The sequence below is a fragment of the Quercus robur genome, chromosome 3, assembly GCF_932294415.1.
Source record: "Quercus robur chromosome 3, dhQueRobu3.1, whole genome shotgun sequence".
Lineage (NCBI taxonomy): Eukaryota > Viridiplantae > Streptophyta > Magnoliopsida > Fagales > Fagaceae > Quercus > Quercus robur.
The window spans coordinates 54,155,561-54,180,862 of NC_065536.1; the positions used below are offsets into that span (position 1 = coordinate 54,155,561).

Consider the following 25,302-nt stretch of genomic DNA (forward strand, 5'->3'; position numbering starts at 1 on the left):
GACATGTTGCCATCTTTCATGCTCTAACTTTCTATGATTACTACTTTATAATATTGTTATTGTTTGACTTGTGAGTGAGTTTATTAGTATGAAAAATTTACATGTGAAAATTTTAATTGTAAAAATTTATTTTTATGATTAAAACATTAGATTTAATCGTAATTTTGATTTAATAATTAACAATTTCATCAATCAAATTTTCTCTAACGTTGGTGTAATTTGTACTACTATGTATGTTATATATAGAACCCTCATATGATCTTGGAAAAACCACTCTATAAAAAAAAAAAAAAAAAAATCATCAATAACAAGAAGAAGAGCTTATTCCTGACCATCAAAACCACAAATTTCCTGTCATCAATAATCAATTTTATATTAATGTTGTGATATAGTCCATAGGTATTTTTTTTTTTTAAGGAGAAGTATAGTCCATATGGGAATGGTTTAGATGTTTCTTACTTGATTTTGGAATCTCAGATTGATTAGTAGAATAATATGGAGTGAGGAGGTGTATTATTCATATTAAAAGTGGCAATTCACATTGATAAGAAACTAAACAAGAGCGTGTAATAACCTCTATACATATGGTGGTGGTGTAGCGTTGGTGCATGTGAGAGTTAGAAGACAAAGTTTTTTTTTTTTTTTTTTTTTTTTTAATTTATTTAAAATATGCATCCTACTTTGTTGATACCTATACAATACCTATGGGAAACTATTCAAATTCTACTACAATTTATTTGTTCATATCCTATCAATTTTTTTTTTTTTTGGATAAATAATAAAAGTATAAAACAAAAGCAACCATTGCCCACCATTGCAGTCTTTTTTAAAATTTAAAATATGCATCCTACTTGGTTGATACCTATACAATACCTATGGGAAATTATTTTAAATTATAAAATAATTTTCTATTAACTTTTAATTAATAGTTTTTTCCATACAAGACTCTCTATTTGTTTTTTTGCTTTTTTGTTTTTTTTTTTTCTTTTATATGTGATTTTAAATTTAACTATCACATGCATTGCACAGGTTAGCGACTAATCTATATATATATATATATAACCAAAACCTTTGAAACTCTCACAATTTTCCACGTCAGCACAATATTTAAATAAAATTATTTTTGTTTAGTCCAAACTTAACAAGAAGTGAAACTCTATCTCTCTTAATAAGTTCAACTTAAACTTAAATTCATCATTTTTTTTTATCATTTTTTTAAAATTATTATTTTTTTAGTCCAAACTTAATAAGGAATGAAACTCTATATCTCTAACAAGTCCAACTTAAACTCAAACTCATCATTATCATTTTTTTTAAACAAAATTATTTTTGTTTAGTCTAAACTTAATAAGGAGTGAAACTTAATCTCTTAAACAAGTCTAACTTGAACTCAAACTCAAACGTTGATAAAATAAAATTAAAAAAAAAAAAAAAAAACCTTGAATAAATCCTATATTAAGAGTATCCTAAACGTGACTTTATTTGGATAAATATAAAAGTCATCAACTATTGATAAAGTTCAACTTCTTAGGATAATAGAAGAATTCTACCGCAACTTCTTATACAACAACGTAGTAATTAAGATGCTTGGTAGGCATCACTATCATTTTTTTAAAACAAAATTATTTTTGTATAGTTCAAACTTAACAAGAAGTGAAAATTTATCTCTCTAACAAGTCAAACTTAAATTCAAACTTTGCAAGGTTAATCATGAACACTATAAAAGTAATGCAAACCCATTTATTTTTTTTATTTTTTTTTTTTTTAAGCTAAGTAGAGGTGTGAGCTCTTCTTATGTTTTTTTTTTCTCCTCTACTTTGTTTTTTTAAAAAAAAAAAAAATTATTTTATGGTTTTTCATGTATTTTTTAAAAAGTAATTTTTGTACATGAACCATCAAACTCTCTTTGGTCATTTTTTACAAGATAAAAAAGCTTGCAATAATTAAAATTAATCTTTTGAATGTAATCAATCTTTCTTTATTTTTTAGTCATATATATATATATATATATATATATTGTTTTGTTTCAATAATTTCTAAGCAGTGAATAATCTGATTTTTTTAATATTTTTTGGTCTTTCCAGCAATGACTTCTTCATCAAATTGTAACACAAATTAAAGTCATATAAGAGCAAATCATGCAATGATGTAGTTTTTTAATTAATTTAAGATTTATAAAATTATTTTTAGTCTACCTCACAAATAGGTAGGTTCTCATGCATAGCACAGATTATCAACCAGTTATTATAAAAAAGAAGAGTAATGCTACAAACACAAACTATTTTACAACATTTTTACAAACTCCTAATGTGACAAATTCTTACTAGTTCTAATATGGGCCCATCACTAACATCACATTTTTACTTACAATAATTATTTGGAAAATACTAAAACCACACCAATAGTTTGTAAAAATATTGTAAAATAGTTTGTGTCTATAGTATTTCTGAAAAAAAGAAACTGCACGTTATGACTTATGATGTGCTTGTATTTGGACAAGTGAACATTATAAATTAATTTCAAAATTTTTTTTTGGATGAAATTAATTTCGATTTTTTTTTTTTTGATGAATAAAGAGGAGGCGGGGGTGACCATATGTGACTTACCCTCCAGGATATGACCTAATAGAGGCACCCACCGCTAAAAAATGTTGGATTGAATCATAACTACTGTGACTGAAGCGCCACAGACCTCACCCTAACACCCCAAGAGAGTCAGATTGTGAGGCGCAATGCATGCCATGAAAATCCCCCCACATGGTACCCGCAACGACTCAAACATGGGACCATGAGCATGCAAGCGAGATTCCACATCGCTGGGCCACCCTCCTGGGGCAATTAATTTCGATTTCAAACTAAGGTGTTGATTGCATTAAATATTTCTCTTCAAACGGCGTCGTTGGAAGTTTGAAAAAAATTAAAAGAATACCGTCCATTTGTTTTGCTTCTAATAGTGTGGGCCCCACCTTCCATAATCCCCATAGCTTTCAACGGCCAAATGAAATTATGAAATCACTTTCCTTTCCTTTCCTTTCAATCCTCTTGAGTCTAATAACTAATAAGTAATAATAACTCCTCTTCCCATGATAACTGAGACTGTCTCTCTCTCTGCAAACTCAAACAACAATGCCACTCTCTGCAATAACTCCTCCTTCTCTACCACCTCTCTTCTTCTTCTTCTCTAACAACACTACTCCTCTCTACTCTCTCAAACCAAACACTCACTCTCACTCTCACAGACGCTCCTTCATTCTCTTCTCTCACGCTTCCGCTTCCTCTTCCTCTTCCTCTTCCGTCGAAAACCCTAACAGCCCCTATACTCTCCGCCACGTGTCCCACCACGACGACGACGATCAAGACGGCAAAGGAGCTGAAGATGAATCCATGGCTTCCTCCGCCTCCGCCGTCGCCTCCGCCATTCGCAGAGCTTCCACGTCCCCCGTAGACTTCGTCCAGAGAATCGAAAAGGACAACGCTAGTAGAACAACCCGCCGCCTCGTCCTCCCTAGCCCCGATTTTCAACGCCTCTGTATCGAGCAGCTTCATCTCTTCCGCCGAAACGTTCATCCCCACGCTCTTCTCTCGGTGATCCCTACTTTCATGAGCTTTTTCTGAATTTCTCTTCTGTTTTTTTTTTTTTTTTGGTTAAAGAAACTAATTAATTATCGGTTTGCGTTTAGGTTTATGTAAGACCAGCTGGTAGCTATGTAATGGACCGTCTAGAACTACGTCGTATTACTCTATATCCTGGAGTAGACGATGACGATGTCACCGACATTGTGATATTAGTCGGTAATTTTAGCGTTCCCACGGGTTTGCGTGTTGCTGAATCTGCTCTCTCCAATCAACAAGTATGTTCATTTTCTCCAAAATTGCTAATTTTAGCAACTGAAGTGGCAATGAATGGCATTGGTGAATTTCAAAATCATAATAAATGAATGTCAGATTTATTGTTTTGTGATTGATGACACATTGGTTTGTAAGACGTACATCACTCTTATTTTCATGCAAATTTCACAATTGTTGAAGTGGAGGACTCAACTAACACTCACCTACCACTTCAGCAATTTTGAAATTTGTTACGAAGATAGTTGTGTTTGTACTTTGTAGCATTGTTATTGATTGAATTTTGGGTTTTAAATTAAAACTTTGTAGGTAGAAGTTGTGGATGAGAATGGGGCTGTGGTTTTTCCAATGGTGAAACACCCATTTGTGGTGGGGTTCTTGGTTGCCGAGCTTCCAATGATGGTGGAGCCCGAAACGTCTGGGAATAGGGAGAGTGTGAGTGAGAGTGAAGGGAATGGTTTGGTTCATTATCCTTCTCCTGAGGAAGCGTATGCATTGTCTTCAGGATTTGGATCAGGTGTGAAATCGTGGAAAATTGAGTGTGTCAAGGACGAGCCGATGAGAATGTGCAGGTTTAGTGCGGATCAGAAAGCAAATGCTATCAACATTGCACAGTCTCTAGCCATGGCGTATGTTATGGATCAGGTAGATGACATGTACATAGTTTCTATGGTGTTATTTTTTTTTAACAGAGAGTTGTGGCAGTGTGGCTTTACTGATTAGATCCTTATTCAATGTTGTTCACACTTGTGATTGAAGTTGCCTTTCCTTTTGGGTACTGATGGGTGCTTGTCACTTGCAACTGGTTAATTGAATATGTGTTAATAATTCTAACTATGCTACTTAAGCTTAATGCATTTACAAAAGCTTCAGAATTAATAGTATTGACTGTATAAGCAAGGATTTCAAGTCCTTAAAAAGCTTTAATGGTTTCCTGGGAAAATTTGTCATCTATCAGTATCTATTTTATTTTACTTGGGGAAGCTGTTTTCTTGCTCAAACGGCTAATACAAAAATATAGGGGAAGAAACTGATAAAAATCTCCATATGGTTTTTATTGTGTTATGGAAAAGAAATGAGTTTCTTTAAAGTATATAAGTTGATTAAGGATGTATGTATAATGAAATTGTAATAGATGTAAGAACAAGTGGAGACATCACAAGCAAGTTTTCTATCATTATAGGTTTGCATCAAGGTTCGACATTAAATATATGTCTCTTTGCATTGATTAGGGATGAGCTCACTTGATAGATTCATAAATAAACTCCCATGATGTATGCTTTTTGTAGATGATATAGTTTTAGTGGATGAAACGCCATGCAGTTATTGTCAAGTTACAAAGATAAAGGGGTTGTGATGTTAGGTCCCACCCCCCCCCCCCCCCGGTAAAAAAAAAAGTCAGACCAGCCTGAAAGGAAGCCAAAACAAGTCCGCCAGTCTAACTGCCTATTGGGAAATAAAGAGCTCCAATCAGTACTTTGTCTCTGACATGTAAAAATACCAAAATCATGTCAAGCCAAGACCAAGACCCTCTTGCAAATGGGAAACACCAAACAATCAGTCATGAGCTTACATTGGAGTTATAACTCATGTTTTAATTGATTTATACAATGTACATGTCCAAATGGTTAGTTAGAAGTTATAGTTGGTTGCACAAGTGCACATGTAACATATTGAACTCATGGGGATATTCATTCAAGTACATGCCTAATTAGTTTGGTCCAATAGGGATGAAGCATGTGTAGCCAATGGGAATGAGACATGAAGTGTATAAATAGGGAAATATAATAATCACTAGGGATATATGGAAGAATAATCGAATAATCAAGTTTGTTGCATTGTTTCTTGCTTTCTCTTTCTTAATACTCTCTAGTCTTTCTCATTTCTCGTGGAGGTGGTGACTCCCTTGAAGTACTCTCTCTCTCTCTCTCATGGAGGTGGACTCCCTTGAAGTAGTTACTTAATTAATTTCATCTCATATTCTTCCACACAAATCCTAGTTAATTTGAAACCCTAGAGCTTTCCAAACACCAATCCTTACACTTCCATCATTAAGAACCAGTTGAAACACCATATAACCGAAACACTAGAAATCCCTAAACACAAAACCCTAACATTTCTAACCCAAGAACCCATTTAAATAGTAAGGTTATCCTAACCCTAAATTGGGTTCCTTATGATTGGTATGGTGATCCCCTTGAAGTAGTCCCTCTCTCTCTCTCTTATGGAGGTTGTGACTCCCTTGAAGTAGTCACTTATCAATTTTACCTCATATTCTTCCACACAAAGCGTAGCCAATTGAAACCTTAAAGCTTTCCAAACACCAATCCTTACACTTCCATCATTAAGAACCACTTTAAACCCTATATAATTGAAACGGTAGAAATCCCTAAAAATCAAACACTAACATTTTCTAACTGGAAAAAAGTTTAGCTCCAAACTAGTTTGGAGCTATCTTCTTCGAACCCATTATGTGGTAATTGAAGAGACCATCCATGGGTAGTTTTAGTCAAATGATTTTTTAAATGAATCTTGTGACTTGTTTAAATAATACACACAGATAGTCTTATAAACCACCATGTAATGGATTGGAGGAGATAGCTGTAAATCAGTTTGGAGCTAAACTTTGTCCTTCCTAACCCAAGAATCCATTTAAATAGCAAGGGGTCCGTTTGGTAAGAGATTTCTAGTAATGTTGTTGTTGTTTTGTGGAAATATGTGTAAGTGAAAAAGTATGTAGAAATACGTGTAATGTTGTTTAAACATTGAAAACTATTGTTTAAACCACAATACCAAACACCCCCAAGGTTATCCTAACCCTAAACCCGATTTCTTAAATCTAAGACTTACTGGTCATGAGCTACCCAAGAGTGACTTGGATTGATATTTCATATAGAGAGATTGAAGAGTATGTGAATTATAGGATGAAAACATGTGAATGAAGTAGGAAATTGCATCAAGAGTATTGTGTGATCATAGAATACCTATTAAGTTAAAGGAAAATTTCAGAAGACTAATACAAGACTAGTTATGCTTTATGCAATTGAATGTCAAACTATTAAAAAGCAACATGTTCATGAAATGAGTGTGGCTAAAATGAGAATGTTAAGATGGATAAGTGGAAATACAAGGGAAGATATAATTCAAAATTAGAAATTTGCTTAAAGATAGGTGTGGCCCAAGGAAAATATGAGGGAGATTCATTTGAGATGGTTTGGTTATATGCAAAGGAGAGCGATTAAGCACTAGTGAGGAAGGATTTCAGGTCAAGGGAACAAGCAAAGTAGGAAGACCTAAAATATCATTAGTAGAAGTAGTAAAAAAGGACAATTCAATTAAAGAGGTTACAGAGAGTATGGTTTTGGATAATGATATAATGAAAAAAATAGACTACATGTGCCCAACGCCTTATTAGTTTGTTGAGAATCCATCTCTCAAAGTTTTGTGGTTGTTATTTGTCTTGTATGTTTCTAATCGTTTGCTATCAGTTGGGATAAAGGTCGAGTTCACTTGGGTTTGAGTTTATAATCACCTTGGCTATGGTCCTTGATTGCACTCCCACAGTTTTTATTGTTCGTATTACCTTGCATGTCACTCTCTATACTTTGCATTTTTTTCCCCTGAAGAAGACTGGATAGTGTTTGGCGTATTTGACACTTTACCTTATATGTGTTTTGATGGCCTTTGTTCTTTAAATTCTGTTGCTAACCTGCTTACTTCATCCCCAGAAAGCAATGTTACTCCAGCAATCATCATGGCAAAATGATGTCAGGCTGAGCAATCTTGTTGAGCAAGTAAGATGTCTTGCTGACAGTTGTTCTGATTGGCTACAGTTGTTCATTAAACTTATTGGTGATTGTCCTTTCGTAAAATCTCTATCAGATTCGTGGTCCTCTTTCTAGCATTCGGACTTTAAGTAAAATGCTGTCTATTCAGTTGAAGAGGAGTGAGGTTTGTCTGCTACAGTGATTTTGAAACCTGGAATTTACTAATCCTTTTATTATTATTATTTATTAACTTATATATGCCTGAAAGAAATGATCTGGCAGATTTCTTATGACATTGTCAAGGACATACTGGTGCAAGGTGATCGTATGAGAGATACCCTTCAACAACTCCAAGATGCAGTTTACTTGACAAAGGTTCACTCTCTCTCTCTCTCTCTCATGCATTAATACACATATCTGTAGTCATGTTGGCTTGGCTTCTTTTATGATATTCCTTAAGGTGTCATTGTTTTGTTTAGATGTAGTTGTATGTGAAAATAAATTTTAGCCTTTTCTTTTTCATTTGTTTATATTTTATATTTCCATTTTGCTCAACTATCAATTTCCTGGCTAGCACATTATATTAGAATCTGGTCACTCATTTTCAAGTAACATTCTCAGTCATTCACCCTCTCTGTGTTATGAATCTCAAGCTTTTAGAAGTGTGCTGGATTTTTGAAATTATTGGAATAAGATGCCTGGTTCTACCTATTTCTTTCCACATCTTAGTTTTCTAGATTATTGATTCCCTTTTATTTTAGTTATGATCAAGTTGAACCTATCTTATATCCTTCTTGTCTACCAGGTGTCCCCTTGGCACCAACTTTTAAAGAGAAAAAAGTTGGAATTTTTTAGAGTTCTCTTGTTTTAATTTCACTCCAAAATGTCATCTTGTTAGTATAATTTATTATGTAAAATAAAGCAACTATGTTTCTGACATTGTTATTTTGTGAATTTTTTGTTTCCTAGGCTAATATAGTGCACTATAATGAAGAAACATTGAAGAATATGCATAATTCGACTGATGCCCATGAGTCAGAGAGGTCTCAGTTACCAAATAACTTCTCAAGGGATGGTTCCAGAAATGAGATGCAAAAGTCCAGTGAGCAACTCTGTCTAAATGCTGGAGCCAGGGATTTAGAGATGCCCCTCCCACCTCTGGCTCTTGCTCCTCTACAACATGGAATTAGGTAAGTTGGGATCAATGTTGTGGGTGAATAGGGATCCAACACCCTCTCCCATCAACTGTATAAAATAAATTGTGACTCAAAGTAGTGTGTGTGTGTGTGTGTGTTTTTAAGACATAGTTAGAATAATGATTTAATGATTAAATTCATCATTTCCTAATAGTTTAAGCTTTTGGGACAAATTGTAATTTATTAGGTATCTTACTTTTTCTTCTTTTGGCACATCTAGGGATTACCTTAATAAAAGCCACACACCTGGTTGTTTTTATACTTTAAATCTGATTTCATTCATTAGTCTTAAATTTGAAATATTCCTTTTGCTTATGTTCTTTCTTTATGTCAGGAAGACCATGCAATGTTTCTGATGTGTTGACAGATCTGGTTGAGGCTGTGAGACCTCTTGCCCATAAGCAGCAACGCATGGTAAAACTAAGTGAAGTCTCAGATCCCTTGCAAGTTGCTGTGGAAGAACCTGCTTTGCGGCAGGCTCTTAGCAATTTGATTGAGGGTGCAATGTTGCGTACAAATGTTGGGGGAAAGGTTGAAATAGTGTCAACTGAAGCTCCAGCAGGTGGTACTCTTGTAGTTATTGATGATGATGGGCCTGATATGCACTATATGGTAAAAATATTGAATTCTCCACCCTACTGACTTGTTTCAAGCAATGAAAATAGACATTGTGAAGCCTCTTCTTTGTGTTATACATAATAACATACATTTGTATGCCTAGAAAAATCTATACATATATGTCAATACTTCTAAAAAAAAATTATACATATCACCGCATTATTGGACAAAATCTTGGTTGGAAATGTTATACATTGACATGGTGGCGGCAAAAACCTCCTGCCTTCATAAGAAACTTCAGTAGGAAAAAAAATCCACCTGTCTTTACAAAAGAATACAGCAATAACTGTACACCTTTATTAAAAGTATATTCTTAAACAAGTTTTCTAAACTCTAAACCCAATTAAGCATATGAACCAATTCATTCTGGGTATTGTTATGTAAGTTTATGGCATGATTTTTTTTTTTTTTTTTTTTGGGGGCAAGGGGGTGGGGGGCTTTTGTTAAGTACATAAGGTTTAAGATAGAAGCCTACATGGGTATGGCTTGAATGGAAGCCTTAGCAGTGTTATACCTCAGGATCTTGTGCATGAGTCCTGGACTTAACTGATTTGTGGCTATCAGGCTATAAAAGGTATCTTGGGTTCCTCATCATTAAAAAGAGGTTGCTTTAAGATAGAAACCTTGGCATAAACACACATACATTAGGATGGTTGTCAGTAGGCTGAGCACAACCATGGCTGCCCTTTTAAGATTTATGTTTTGGCCCCTCCTTACTTTTTAGATATTATCCATGTACTTGCTAATGAATAGGTCATACACTCCCCCACTTCTCCCATCCCAATTAATAATTTTCTAGATTCGTCCCTGTATATGGTTATATTGAATTTTAGGTCAAGAGTCTCTTGGCTCAGTGGCATCTCGGGCAAGGTCCCCTTAATTTACTGTACCAAAAATTTAAAAGAAGGGGGAAAAAAACAAGAATTCTCGAGTTCTAATACCAATTTAGAGTGTACACTTTAAAACTGAAAATGGTGGTTGGTTTTTAGTCATTACTATAAACATAAATGGAATTAGTTATGATCCATCTAATATAACTTTCAAATACATGCAATGGTTGTAAATGAACCAAGCTGTTCATGAACGGCTTGCGCTTGGCTTGAGAAAAGCTTGTTCATGTTTGTTTGTTTATAAAAAAAACCAAGTTTGAGCCTTAGTTTTAGGCTTGTTTGATAAACGAGCCGAACCCAAGGAAAAAAAAAAGGTCATGAACAGACTGGTTGACATTAGGGCTCCATACAAAACAAGCCGTGCTTAAGCTTATTTATGGGCTTGCTAAGAAGCTTGATATAGGCTTGAATAATAAACCCATAATATATTATTATTGATATAGGCTTGAATAATAAACCCATAATATATTATTATTGATATAGGCTTGAATAATAAACCCATAATTTATTATTATTATATTGTATATATGGTCTACTTGGACTACTCAATGTCATCTATCATATTCATCCCATTGAAAATTAAATAACCCTTAGTGACAATTCTTTCCCATCTAATCTGATTTTTGCCCATATTGTTGATTAGATATGTTTTATTGTTGGATTGGCTTGCAGACACAGATGCATTCCCTCACGCCATTTGGAGCAGATCTCTTTTCAGAAGACATGGTTGGAGATAACATGACATGGAACTTTGTTGCTGGGTTAGCTGTTGCTCGTGAAATACTTGAGAGTTATGGCTGTGTAGTCCGTGTTATCTCTCCCCGGACCACAGATGCTGCCCTTGGAGCAGGTGGAACTCGTGTAGAACTCTGGTTTCCATCTTTAACGGAATTATCTGACTTTAATGGCCACACTCAAGAGGTATAGCAAGGATTGGAACTGTCCATGGAAGAGATCTTTCATGGAACAGAAGGAATGAATCCCGTCTTAAGTTGATGAGAATTAGGTGGTACAGAATTCAGAATTCTTGCCCGCATTGGTGCATATAATGTATGTGATTTGAGGGGATGCTGTATAGTTTCTAAGTTGATTAGGTTGTCCTCTTACACATTGAAAAAATTGTAAATAGCTAAAAGGTTTTAAGGTTTAGGGAAACCTCATAAATTCATAAAATGAGGTTAGATATTTTTCTCAGTTGTATGTGGAAGGTCATTAAGAAAGGACAGAATCACAGAATACTCAAGCTTGTAATACTCTCTAGTCGTACCATATCAAAGGTATAATTGAATTCGTTTTCATTATGACAATGACATTAGAATTGCAGTGTTAGAATTTGAAGTCTGGCTTTAAATATATTTAGGTAAATTTTGAATTGGCTTATTTAAGAAAGTTAACGATTTCATAAATTCAGAATTTGCTGAACATTTTTTCTACTGTTGGTCTTTGACACTTTGTTTCAAATTCCAACTCTATTGCTGACATCAGAGACTATCCAACAGCTCTGTTCCTTTTTTTTTTTTTTTGAGTTTGGGGGGGGGGGGTGGGGGGTATCATTGATTCATTGTAGATTCAGGGGAAGTTGAATTATTTTATATTTATTTCTTTAATGAGCTATTGCCAACTTTGTGTTCTTTCAGTTTTAATTCTGTGTGAACTTGATGATTTACATATTATAGTCTAAATTTGCACTTCAAGATTTATGAAATAGATTGTTTTATGGACTTTTGTTATTTCGGTTTATATCATTTAATGTGTTTATGCATGTTTTCAGAAAGACAGGTTTTACCATCCAGACATTGCACATGTAGTTTCAAGTAGGTCTAGTTTGGTATGTTGTTTTTGGGATTTACTTGTATTACTTTAGTCTTGTAATGTGATGTCTTGTCACAGAATTCTCAAATTGAGAGTTTGTTAAGATTTAGATGCTGGCTAATAATTCCTTATTACAAAATAAATGAGGTATTATTAGAATTCTGTCAAACTGTTGATTGACGATTTCGATTTCATAGAATTTCACTAAAACATAACTCAAACTCGCTCAAGCAAACATTAAAGAAAACCGAACTTTGCAAGGCACTTATCCAGCTCTCACTTGAGCAAAAATCTCAAGATCTGCAATTCGAGTTCTACTTGAAGAGGGATTGCTCTAACTCTACATTTACTTATATCAAGACACCCTAAAGCACAATTTTCTAAAGAGAGAGAATGTCTTACTTAGAGCTATACCAAGCCATCTATAAGACTTTCAACTTAAGCTAAACAAAGAAAATCCGCCCTTGTTCTTTGACTATAATGGTTAAACAATTGTGTTCTTGATATGTCTTGAGCCTTAAACTATTCTTAAAGCCACACAATTTATAACTAGTGAGTTTATTGCTATAGATCTTTAGGAGTCCCTTAGAGTGCCGGAACAGTAGTCCCTTGGGGCTACTGTGTTTGAAAGCCAAACAGATGGTTTGTAGAGGTTATAACAATGTCTTACTTGTGCTTAGATTTGTTAAGTAAACCATTTGTTATTGTTTCTTTTATTGTGGATTTTCAAAATAACATAATTGGATCCCGTTGAAGAGATTCTTTGTTGGTTTTCTACTCTGTCACCTAAACTTGTGTGCCTTTTATTGTTTTCAATATTATTGTTTTTGATTTGGTGATTATTACCATGGTTGAATTACTTGTTGGGTTTTTTTTTTTTTTTTGAAAAATACACAATTTGTTGAACTAGTTAAATTAAAACACACAAAAACTTTCTACTTGTGGAGGACCATCAGTTTTTTTTTTTTTGGTATGCCAGTTATTCTAAATTGGTATATCAGTTACTCTTTTTGTTTTATAATTTGTTTCCAATATTACTCATTCCACGCTGCCTCAGACTAACCTTGACCATAAACAGGAATTCTTTAACGCCTGTGTTGTAGGTTGCCATAAAACTTTACTAGAACAATAGCTCAGAGTGGATCAAGGTCGACCTTAGATTCCAATCTCCTAAAAAAGAGACAAGCCACCAATTCATTCTACAAAATTACTATATAAGTTCTAGCTAGAAATGCCTATTGTCTTGTGCTAGTACTCACACCTAGAGCAATAATTCTTTGGCTTGTCAAGACACAAGGACTCAAGGAGTGCACACTCATTTCAACATTTTTGATAACAAAAAAATGAAGAACATGAGAATTGCCAAGCTTTACTGCATTGCACTCTTCCTTGTCTTGGCCTTTGGCCTAAGTAGCTCTACAAGGGTACCCCATGTGAGAAAGCACTATTTGAAGTTCATCAACAACCTTAGCAACAAAGTTCTCAACGTCAACTGCAAAAACCTTAACCCATACATTGATCTGAACCTTCACATTCTTCTTCCCGGCGAGGTTTACGAGTTCAACTATGACATAACACGAACCATGAACTTCAGCTGTGATCTAAGGCATGGGTTTACAAGTACGGTTTTCTCCATTGGTGACAAAGCTACCAAAAGAGCATGCGGAGGAAACCATTGCATTTGGAAATCACAAGATGATGGAGTTTACCTTCTTAACCGCAGAACCGAACAGTACAAGTTCATGTACAAATGGGGACAGTGAAGATGAAGATTTCCTTGCTACCTACGTATGGTGTGGAATCCGAACCATGCTTAATTGGTTTTATAAATTAATTGAAGTGTAAAAGAGAAATATAAGTAATGATTTCTCTTTATTACATTTTTTGTTGGTTGGTTGTGTGTTGTTTTCTTTTCTTTTATATACGAAAATGATTTTTTTTTTTTTTTTTGATTGCATATACGAAAATGTTTAATATATCTTGTTTAGGTTATAATATCTTCTATGTTATGCACAGCTGGAAGCATTTATAAGTAGAAATTGTGTTATTTTTATTATTTAGAGATATCACTTCTGGTTAGTTATAGAAAAAAAAAAGTTTGAAATATAATGATTCACTAATAACCACTTCTAGCTCCAATTATCAAAAAAAAAAAAAAAAAAAAAGCAAAGGAGTATACATGTCTCACTGCCTTGATAACTTTTAAAAAATATGTAAAATTTAACAATTTTTCTCTAATCTAGCCAGTGCATATCTTCTTGCATCCCAAACCCAGGATTCATATATTCCAACCCTTCGATGGCAACTGGATTTGGAAGTTAAAAATTTTTCCGAGAATCCAAACCATTATTTGGATGTGTTTTCACAATTGCTTAGCTACTCGAGTGTTCTTAGCTGCCAGAGGTATACAAGTTAATACCGTATGCCCTATCTGCCTTCAAGCCCCTGAAACAATCATTCACGTGTTAAGAAACTGTCCCTTGACCTCTTCTTGTTGGCAGAATCTCAGAGTAAACCTTGGTCCAGATTTCTTTTCCTTAGATAGCAGAGATTGGTTGGGGGAATATGGTAGAAAGGAGTACAAAGCTGGCTTGCTATTGATTCCCTGGAATATAATTTTTTATTTTTTTCTTTTGTCTTATGGACTCTTTGGCAGCATCGAAATTGAGTGGTGTTCCAAAGTAAAACTCCCAACCAAGCTATTCATTCTGTAGTCATATAAGAACAGCAGAATATTTTTTCTGTCCTCATAATCAGGCAGCGATTAGACCTCGTCTAGAAAAAGTTTTTTGATGGGTGAGGCCGGAGAGGGGTTGGTTCAAGATCAACACGGATGACTCTTCAATAGGAAATCCTGGAAATGCAGGTGGAGTTATCCTGCGCGCTGATAATGAGGCTTGGATCAAAGCTTTCTCAAGAAACATTGGCCACATTACTAGCCTATTAACAGAATTATAGGCAATAAGAGATGGGCTAAGCATGTGTCTTGATCTTAGGATTAATGCATTAATAGTTGAGTTTGATGCTAAAGTAGTTGTAGACTTACTTAACAATGACAGTTTGTCTAACGCTCCCTTGTGGCTGATTGCAAGCTCCTGCTTTCCAGATTCCACAGGTCAAGGTGGTTCACTGTTTTAGGGAAGCAAACTATTGTGCTGATGCATTGGCTAGATTAGGAACCCACCAGGATTTAGATTTGCTTTTTTATAACTCCCCTCCCCCTTTGCTTTTGAATTTTTATCTTTCAGATCTCTATGGTCTTGGTAATGTTAGGCTGTGTACTGACAATGATGTAGCTGTTTCAGTTTCTTAGTTTGTTGAATGAAGTTTCCTTTATACCAAAAAAAAAAAAAAAAAAACCTTTAAGCCTTCCATTTGGAATCATAATTCCCAACATAAAAGTGCCCACTATGAAGTAAATGCGGCATGCATCACTAATGAAGCCCATTAAGAAGACTATGTCCAAAACAAAGTTAATATGTTTGAATCCATTGTCAAATTTACCTTTTTATATAATAAATTTGAAAATTTTTGTAAAGTTTTGTGTTAGTACAGAGAACCGAGTAAACTGCGAAGATTCACCATAGTAGGAAAGTTAATAGATAAGCCAAGTCTAATATAGAATGATTTACCAACAACGATATTACATATATATATTTTACTAATCCAAATCTGTGATTGTAGTTGTGCTTAATGTGATATTCTCTTAAATGCTTATCGGAGGAATCAAACCTGCTCCTAGTATGTCAAGCAAGCAGTAATTGATCACATTTTGAGTTCGTGTTTTGTGGAAGAATTCTTAAGAAATAATACAATAGCTAGATGTGAAATTCCTTATGTAGGGACACAATTTGGGGCCCAAGCCCAAAAATGTATAAAGTCTTGGTCCAAGAGGCCCCATACAATGAATTTTTATAGAATGAGTTAAAGAACTAGGGCCTAATGAGTTGTACAGCGGCAAGTCTTGAATTAAATGACAGTTAAGCACAAATAAAAGATATTGGTGTCAACGGACTTTAAGTCCGAGGAGGTTACAATTTGTGTATGCTGATTACAGTTGGATATTGAGACAACTTAGGTTGCTACAGTGTTCTCTCTCTCTTTTTCCGATCCTCATCTCATGGGGATCTCTCACATTATATAGTCCTCTTTGAGTCATCTTGATCATACACTTGTCGATCATCTGAGTTCCCACTTGAGTGTTCGTCCCATCAAACACTCCCTTTTAGCCTTCTATGAGTTGTGGTAGCTAAGGCAGCACTGTTTAAAGGTCCACTCCACATAAATGTGGTCAGAAAAGTAACTATAATGCATTTAATGCGGTGGTAGTAGTTTTTCCTTAGATATTTTGTATTTCCTTCTTTCCCGTATGTTTATGTGGCACATTCCTATCACTAGGGCCTTTTGGAGGGGCCCTCTAATTGCTAGAGTTACGCATTTGAGCTACATCCATCGCATCCGAGGAGGTATTCCTCCTCGGATCATCTTTCATGTACTCCCTGTTTATGAAACTCTAATTGAGAGTCCCTTTAACAACCTTTTTCCTCTTCTCGGACTTGTCAATTGTCATGAGTGAAACCCAAAGCCCAATATATGATTTTGGGCCTTTACCCCCACACCTTATATTAAGACTTGTTGAGAGATTATCTTGATTCAAATTTGAGACTTGTGTATTGATTTGTTTTAGCACCTAAAATCCAATTTTATTAAGGGTGGTAGTTTGTTTTGTGGAATGTGCCAAGCAACACCAAATATAGTATAAAAAAAAGTGTACTATATATTTCACATGGTCTGCTAGGAAATTTGCATCCAATTAATTTATCTCATTCTCAATTTCATTTCAAAATTCATGCTGATCTTTACTTCAATATAAAATTTAGTCATTGGTTCATATTTGGTCATTAATGCTTACTTTCAATAAAATGGTATTATAGAATGTCTTATTATTAATGCCTATATCTTATCATTTTGATCTTTATATTTGTAATGTTATTGTTATGCTTAAGTTTAAACATCTACTCCCTTTTTTTTTATTTTTTTTTATTTTTTTTTTATTTTTGGTAAAGGTTAATAGTTTTCATTCATCATGATTCGGGGTTGATGCATTTTCTAATCACAAAAATACCTAGTGTGTGATGAATGAATATAAAATATCTTATCACTTCTATGATTTATATTGCAGCCATTATTTGAGAGGGTCAATGAATCCTCCATTTGGAATCTGAAAAACAAAATATTTAGGATAGCACTTTTGTCCTCATTGATTGTTCAATTAACAATTTTTTTTTTGTTTTGTTTTGTTTTGTTTTTTGTTTTTTTGGTTTTGGTTTTTGTTTTTGTTTTTGTTTTTTTTTTTTTGTTTTTTTTTTTTTTTTTGTTTTTTTGTTTTTTTTTTTTTTTTTTTCTCTCAGCTCTAAGGTTGTTTCCAACTTTAACAAATTTGATTTTACTCCATACGTTAGCCGCCTTGCCTTTTACATTATGTTATTCCATTCTTCAGGGATGTTGGGTAGGTGTCCATACTTTCTATAACGTTCTTATATCTAATCATGAATCCTATAGCTTGTTCTAGCCATGTTTCTAGTGCGAAGTTTTGTTCTGAAGATTTTAATTATGTATTCACTGACCATAGTATGCATTGAATTACGAGCGTTAGTCTATGCTTTTTATTTGTCAAGACACAAACTAGATGTGATGGAAATTAACTTATCTCATTCTCAATTTCATTTCAAACTTCATTTTGATCTTTATTTCAAACTTTTTGATCTTTATCTCATTCTCAATGCTAGAGATACAAACTTTTTTACAAAAACTTTTACAAATTGCTAATGTGGTGAATAATTATTGGTAAATAAAAAGTGATGTTATTGGTGGGCCTAGATGAAAATCAGTAAGAAGTTGGCCACAACAATAATTTGGAAAAAAATATTGTAAAATAGTTTATAACTGTAGCATTACTCCTATAAAATTAGGTCATAACTTCAAATTTGGTCATTAATACTTACTTTCAATAAATGTAGTGCTTAAAATTATATTTGTAATTGTATTGTTATGCTTATGTTTAAACATATGCTAAATTAATTTATCTCAAATCTACTCCTTATAATTTTTATCTATCATATGGGAAATGGGGTAGTTTGAGAATCAAAATTTAGTTTGAAAATAGGGTTTACCCTAAACAAATATTGTTACTAATATGTTTATTAACATGTTTAGTACATAGTAAGTTAAATATGTTATTCCAAAGTTTAGGGATTGGGTTTTATGGCATCTCAAAGAATTTCACTCAAACTTGCTCGAATGAAACATTAAAGACAACCGAACTTCGCAAGACACTCATCCGACTCTCACTAGAGTGAAAATATCAAGATTTGCAATTCAAGTTCTATTAGAAGAGGAATCACTCTCAATCTACATTTACCTATATTAAGATACCCAACATGATTTTCTAGAGAGAGAGAATGTCTTACTTAGAGCTATACCTAGCCAATCTAGAAAACTTTCAACTATGCTAAACAAAGAAAATCCATCCTTGTGTTTTGACACTATATGGTTAAACAATCTAGTTCTAAATATGTCTTGCGCTTTAAAACTATTCTTAAAGCCACACAGTTTGTAACTAGTGAGTACATTGCTATAGATCTTCAAGAGTTTCCTAGAGTGCTGGAGTTTCGATTGTTGCAGACAAAGTTCATTTGTGGAGAAAATCCATATAAAAGGATTCCAGAAGTTCTAAGACTATTACGTTAGAAAGCAAACATATGATTTGTAGAGATTATAATAGTGTCTACTTGTGCTTAGATTTTGTAAGTAGACTTTATTATTGTTTCTTTTATTGTGGATTTTCTAAATAATATGATTGGATGCCCATAGCGGTTTTCCCTTTGAAGAAATTCTTTGTAGGTTTTCTACTTTGCACCAAAACTTGTGCGCCCTTTATTGTTTCGCTATTATTGTTTTTGATTTGGTGATTATTACTATGGTTGAATTACTGCTTGTTGGAATATTTGTTTTAAAAACACATAATTTGTTGAATTAATTAAATTAATCTACTACATAAATGATTGGGGTATAAATAAGATTTTTCAAACTTCTTAATTACATTTTTTATTTTGGATGTAAAAATTGATATATAAGTTTGTAAAATTTATGTAGTAAAATTTGTAATAACTATAATTATAAAAAAAAATTGTTATAGCTATAACTTAGTTGTATTCCGTTACTCCAAAGATATATCAGTTACTCTTTTTTGGTATTTCAGTTATTCTTAATTGGTATATCAGTTACTCTTTTTGTTTTATAATCTGTTTCCAATATTACTCATTCTGCGCTGCCTCAGACTAACCTAGACTATAAACAGGAATTCCATAACTTCTGTGTTGTAGGTTACCATAAAACTTTACTAGAACAATAGCTCAGAGTGGATCAATCTCGACCTTAGATTCCAATCTCCTAAGAAAGAGACAAGCCACCAATTCATTCTACAAAATTACTATATAAGTTCTAGCTAGAAATGCCTATTGTCTTGTGCTAGTACTCACACCTAGAGCAATAATTCTTTGGCTTGTCAAGACACAAGGACTCAAGGAGTGCACACTCATTTCAACATTTTTGATAACAAAAAAAATGAAGAACATGAGAATTGCCAAGCTTTACTGCATTGCACTCTTCCTTGTCTTGGCCTTTGGCCTAAGTAGCTCTACAAGGGTACCCCATGTGAGAAAGCACTATTTGAAGTTCATCAACAACCTTAGTAACAAAGTTCTCAACGTCAACTGCAAAAACCTTAACCCATACATTGATCTGAACCTTCACATTCTTCTTCCCGGCGAGGTTTACGAGTTCAACTATGACATAACACGAACCATGAACTTCAGCTGTGATCTAAGACATGGGTTTACAAGTACGGTTTTCTCCATTGGTGACAAAGCTACCAAAAGAGCATGTGGAGGAAACCATTGCATTTGGAAATCTCAAGATGATGGAGTTTACCTACTTAACCGCAGAACCAAACAGTACAAGTTCATGTACAAATGGGGACAGTGAAGATGAGGATTTCCTTGCTACCTACGTATGGTGTGGAATCCGAACCATGCTTAATTGATTCTATAAATTAATTGAAGTGTAAAAGAGAAATATAAGTAATGATTTCTCTTTATTACATTTTTTGTTGGTTGGTTGTGTGTTGTTTTCTTTTCTTTTATATACGAAAATGTTTAATTTATCTTGTTTAAGTTATAATATTTTCTATGTTGTTATGCATGGATGGAAGCAATTATAAGTAGAAGTTGTGTTATTTTTATTATTTAGAGATTTACACTTCTGGTTAGTCATAGAAAAAAAAGTGTGAAAAATAATGATTCAATAACAACCACTTCTAGCTCCAGTTATCCAATTATCCCCCCCAAAAAAAAAAACTGCAAAGTAGTATACATGTCTCACTGCCTTGATAGCTTTTAAAAAATATGTCAAATTCAACATTTTTTTTTCTCTATTCTCCAAAAAAGTTGAATTTGGGGTCTAGACTTATTGTCAACATAAGAAAAACACAAATCTCTGGATTCAACTGGATTGAGACTTTCCCTGCTGCGTATTGTTTCTGAATTGATATCTGCAATGATTTAAGCCACCAAACTGTTAAATGAGTAAAATTGAAGGAAAATCCAAATGTTGCTCTCAACTTTTTTATTTTTTAGGTATTACACTTTGAAAACATAAGAAAAATATATGTCACTCCGCAACAAGATTGTATGATGTACAATTCCTTCTTCACTTAATAGAATTTGGTATACAGAAGAGATTAGCCTGCTTATCAAGATTTTGTGCCAGAACAAAACATATAGACAATTTAAAACCTGAGGGTGTGGTACACTATATTGAAAAGATAGTGAAGAAATTGGGGTTTCCATACATTTTAACATTTCAAAAACATTATACTCAGAATGGATTAATATTGTTATCGAAGACATTTTTCAATTTTTGCAGTTGGATTGAATCATTGAACAAATAACAACTGAAATTGAAATTTAAGACACGAAAACTCACCAGCAGAATTTTCAAGCAAAAAGAATATCCCATTTTGAGACAACAATCTCATTAGGAGCTCTTGTCTGTTTAGAAACATTCACAATAATTCTAATTTCAGAAATATATAGATTTCATACTTCTTTGATAATATTACTATAACCAAAAGTTATGCAAAATTTAGGTTAATCTATTTCTCTTTCTACTTTATTTGTTCTTTCTTCTTTTTTGGTCACATCCACATTGAGTAAGTAAATTCCTTAAAACTATGTTCGGTTCACCCTCAAAGAGAAGAAATGAAAAGATTACAAATTTTTTTTTGATCATGTTTGATTTGTCAAAAGGGAGGGAAAGAAAAGGAAATAAATCTCAAGGCATATTTTGTTATATCATTTTTGGATAAACTAATCTTCTCTCTGTTGTTTTATTTTCTCTTGACTCTATCTTTATAAATAAATAAATAACGTAATAATATAATTATATTTTCAGTTAATTTCTTAACTTAAAAAAATTATTTTCTATCTTAAACTCTGAAGCAGAGAAAATTAGAAAAAGTCATTAATGATTAATGGCATATAATCTTGCTTGCGTGTATTTTCTTAGGGGAGGGGAGAAAACTGTTAACTCAATAAGAGAAAAATAGTGTGTAAGTGGAAGAGAAAGAAGAACTATCCCTTACCAAATCAATCAAGATGAACCTGCGGATATGTGCTATCTTAGTCCAATCCTCGCCAACTTCTCGCTCACAATTTCTACTCAATTTAGGACAACCTATAATTTCCAGTTCTCTTAAGGCTGTGAGGCGATCCATCCCTTCTGGCGGAGAAGTTAGTTTTTGGCAGGCCCAAATCTTAAGTTTTTGAAGTGAATTGAGATCTTGAAGCCACTCCGGCAATGTTACCAAGTTGTCACAACCATTAATACATAAGTATTGTAAAGTGCAAGCAGATCCTACAAGCCATTGTGGTAGAGCCACTAGCTGTGGCAATGCACTGATTTGGAGTGATCGAAGGCTTGTTGGATAGTCTTTCTCTTCCATCAAATTAAGCTTTCCACAACAGAAGATTAAAAGGCTTTTCAACACAGTTAGCTTTTTCATACCATGCGGCAAAGAGATTAGGCTTCCACAACTTCTGAATTCCAACTTACGAAGGACAGTGAGGCCTTGGATCCCTTCAGGTAGACACTCTAGTCTAGAACATTTGTAAAAGATCAAAGTTCGAAGAGAACGCAGACACTCGATTCCATTGTCTTGCAGACATGTCTGTTTTGTGGTTATTGACAAATATCTGAGGTTGATCATATTCCTTATATCTTTAGGCAACTCTTCAAGCCTTTCACAGCCAGCTAGCTTCAGAGTTTCCAAATTTTGTAGGCTGTAAATGGAGTTGGGCAATTTCTCGATCAACATATTACCCCTTAGGCTAAGATATCTCAAATGCTTCAAAGTACTAATGGAGCTTGGCAACACTTCGAACCTTGAAAAGCTTAAATCTAGTAGCCGCACATACTTAAACCTTGAAATGCATGTTTCTAACAAGGATTTATCAATATTAAAAGGGCGTTCATCTCCAGTTGGGAAAATAACAGTTCGCACATTATTGCTTAACTTGTGTAAAAATGTCGTCACTTCATCAACACCCAAATTGTTTTCCAAAATTGACACATGCCTAGCCGTTTCAAAATTGTTAGTGTTATTCGTGTTTTCAATTAAACAATAGTCATTTTGTGCAACATATATTGAAAGATCATGTAGAAGATCGTGAATTTTAAATGTAAACAAATCACCATAGTACTCAACTTCTTGAAAGAAATATCTTGACAATAACTCTTTTGCATATTGTAGTCCAATATCTTCCAACTCTTGAATACTTTGGCTAGACTTTTGGAGGAGTCCATTTGCCATCCAAGATAGAATCAAATCAGTACTCCTATATGTATGATTCTTTGGATACAAAGAGCAATAAGCAAAGCATTGTTTTAAGTGTGATGGCAAGTGATTGTAACTCAATCTTAACACAGGTAAGATGTGATCATCTTGTTGCTTTAGTCTCCATATCTCACTATCCCTTATAGAGATCCAATCACAATCATTGGTTTTAGAATAAAGTAAACTTCCTAAAGTCCTCACAGCCAAAGGAACACCTTTGCATTTTTTCACAATTTGTTTTCCAATCTCCAGAAGTTTGGGATATTGTTTGTCCTCTCCTTCATTGAATGCCCATCTTAAGAACAACGACAAACAATCATCCTCAGGAAGGCCTTTTATGTTGTGAATTGGTCCAGGAGCTATCACTGAGGCAACTTTGTGACTACGTGTAGTCACAACACTTTTACTTCTTTGGCCACCTTCATTTAACAAATTCTTTAGATCATTCCACTTAAATCGATCCTCATTCCAAACATCATCTAAAACAATAAAAAATCTCTTTTCCTTCAAAGTGTTTCGTAAATTGGCTTGCACTTCATCCATACTCATGTTCTCACTAATTTTACCACCTGCAGATTTAAGGATCTCTGTCGCCAGTTTTAACATCAGAATCACGAACAAAGGAGTGAGTCATATCACGCTCTCTATGCAAAATATGCTTATCATCAAGTCTCTCTTCAAGATGAAATCGAGCTCTATCCTTTGCTAGCTATCTCTTCCAACCTCACACTGATCTCCTTGATTCTATGAGCCATTTTAAATTGAAAGGCAAGTGGGTTAGAAGATGAAAAGAAACGACGTACCTTTCTACCAGTACTTCCATATGTTTTCACCACTTGTCTCTTTAGAGCTTCACACTCGAACTCATCCAGCACATCGGTCGCATCATAAAAGACATCTTTGAGTTGCCTCAACCAAACACTTAGACCTCGGTTTTTCACTTGCTTCTCCTCAGCATCTAGTAGCACGGCTTGGATGGTGGACATGGTGAGCTGAAGCCTTTTTTAGATCGCTGGAAATGCCCCATGCCAAGGATATCTCTTGGTAAGCAAGAGACCCCAGCTTTGTTAAACTTATGAAATGAGAATATTTCTTTTGTTGCTAAGGAAAACTTAGACGCTTCAGGAATTTTTCTCATGTGTGCTTTATAAAGTGATAATTATAAAATTTAATAAAAAGAGGAATTCATATATTGATAATAATAATAATAATAAATAAATAAAATATGTAAATACATAAAATTTATAATTATTTTTATAAATTTTTATATTTTAAAATCGTTATATAATAGTCTTATTATCAATGCTATATGTTACATCTCTTTCAATGTATAAAATCAATCATTCATTTACAAAATATAAAATAAATTATGAAGTAAAATTTAATTTTATTGCTATCAAAAAAACTGAGCGTTCCTAAACTGAGGAAAGTGCAACGTTTCTTCTTTTCGGTCAAAGTCTCTTTAACTTTTTGACACTCCATTGAGTCCATTCTCTCTCTTTTATCTTTTTGACACTCTTTTCTCTCTTTTAGGTGTGTTTGTTTCTCCTAAAAAAAAAAAATTAAAAAATAAATAAAACTTTCACATCATGCAATAATTAAGCTGCCTAATACGTCGTCTTCCTTCCCCCCACCCCCCCTCTTTTTTTTAAAGAAATTTTATGAATGAGCAAGAAATGCAATAAAACATAATTGAAAATAATAATAATAACAAATTTTATCCCAAAATAAAAATCACTTGCAGCAAACCAGGCTGCAAAACACCAACTAAACAGCACACTCTTCCTGCCTAAACATATACTGAAAGGAAAATTCTAAAACAATGACAAATTTTTAAAAATATAATTTTCAAATTGATGAGCCAATAAATGTGATTAGTGGACTTCAACTACCTAATAATTAAAAATTGATTTTTTTTTTTTATTGGTGACACATCAATTTGTAAGTTTTATTAAAAAAAAATTATAATATTCTTAGCATTATTCATACAAGAGTCGCGACCCAAATGATACATGAACCTCTATTATATATTCACCCTCAAAAAAAAAAAAGTGTGACCACTCTATTATATATTGAGTTTTATTTTATTTTATGTCCCTACCCAGTTCTCTAACATCATTTTTTATGGGAGAGTGGATTTCATGTGGAGATTTTGGTCAATTTGGCAATGGATTCAATCCATAGGTGGCGGTGGTTTGGTTTTTGTGTGCTGGAGCTTTG

The 25,302-nt window shown here is 33.6% G+C and overlaps 4 protein-coding genes across 5 annotated transcripts; 3 read left to right on the plus strand and 1 right to left on the minus strand.

The window, feature by feature from the left end:
* The first annotated feature begins 3,048 nt into the window (after window positions 1-3,048).
* On the plus strand, window positions 3,049-11,628 carry LOC126718391 (chloroplast sensor kinase, chloroplastic). Of its 2 annotated transcripts, XM_050420541.1 has the most exons (9): window positions 3,053-3,584; window positions 3,680-3,850; window positions 4,155-4,490; window positions 7,574-7,639; window positions 7,728-7,796; window positions 7,895-7,987; window positions 8,582-8,802; window positions 9,147-9,420; window positions 10,989-11,628. In XM_050420541.1, the coding sequence occupies exons 1-9, from the start codon at window positions 3,126-3,128 to the stop codon at window positions 11,241-11,243; spliced, it is 1,944 nt and encodes a 647-aa protein (XP_050276498.1). In that variant the 5' UTR covers window positions 3,053-3,125; the 3' UTR covers window positions 11,244-11,628. The 2 variants fall into 2 exon arrangements, with proteins under 2 accessions (XP_050276499.1, XP_050276498.1); XM_050420542.1 differs by lacking the exon at window positions 10,989-11,628 and having other exon boundaries at window positions 3,049-3,584; window positions 9,143-9,302.
* A 1,852-nt stretch (window positions 11,629-13,480) lies between these two features.
* On the plus strand, window positions 13,481-13,891 carry LOC126719785 (S-protein homolog 7-like). The gene has a single exon (XM_050422302.1). The coding sequence runs from the start codon at window positions 13,481-13,483 to the stop codon at window positions 13,889-13,891; it is 411 nt and encodes a 136-aa protein (XP_050278259.1).
* Window positions 13,892-19,763: 5,872 nt separating this feature from the next.
* Window positions 19,764-20,174, plus strand: LOC126719786 (S-protein homolog 7-like). Its single transcript, XM_050422303.1, has one exon. The coding sequence runs from the start codon at window positions 19,764-19,766 to the stop codon at window positions 20,172-20,174; it is 411 nt and encodes a 136-aa protein (XP_050278260.1).
* A 445-nt stretch (window positions 20,175-20,619) lies between these two features.
* On the minus strand, window positions 20,620-24,068 carry LOC126719787 (disease resistance protein RGA2-like). The gene is made up of 3 exons (XM_050422304.1): window positions 23,894-24,068; window positions 21,832-23,669; window positions 20,620-20,739 (listed from the first exon to the last, which is right to left on the minus strand). Exons 1-3 carry the CDS (start codon window positions 24,066-24,068, stop codon window positions 20,620-20,622), a joined length of 2,133 nt encoding a protein of 710 aa, XP_050278261.1.
* Window positions 24,069-25,302: the final 1,234 nt, after the last annotated feature.

Excerpts from the sequence above, each read along its gene's own strand:
- LOC126719787 (XM_050422304.1), bottom strand. The coding sequence starts at position 24,068 with ATGTCCACCATCCAAGCCGTGCTACTAGATGCTGAGGAGAAGCAAGTG. Across the intron at positions 23,670-23,893 it reads GAAAACATATGGAAGTACTG|AGATCCTTAAATCTGCAGGT; the intron begins GTAGAAAGGTAC and ends AACTGGCGACAG. Across the intron at positions 20,740-21,831 it reads GGTTCATCTTGATTGATTTG|ATATCAATTCAGAAACAATA; the intron begins GTAAGGGATAGT and ends AAATCATTGCAG.
- LOC126719785 (XM_050422302.1), top strand. The coding sequence starts at position 13,481 with ATGAGAATTGCCAAGCTTTACTGCATTGCACTCTTCCTTGTCTTGGCC.
- LOC126719786 (XM_050422303.1), top strand. The coding sequence starts at position 19,764 with ATGAGAATTGCCAAGCTTTACTGCATTGCACTCTTCCTTGTCTTGGCC.
- LOC126718391 (XM_050420541.1), top strand. The coding sequence starts at position 3,126 with ATGCCACTCTCTGCAATAACTCCTCCTTCTCTACCACCTCTCTTCTTC. Across the intron at positions 3,851-4,154 it reads CTGCTCTCTCCAATCAACAA|GTAGAAGTTGTGGATGAGAA; the intron begins GTATGTTCATTT and ends AAAACTTTGTAG. Across the intron at positions 8,803-9,146 it reads CCTCTACAACATGGAATTAG|ACCATGCAATGTTTCTGATG; the intron begins GTAAGTTGGGAT and ends TATGTCAGGAAG.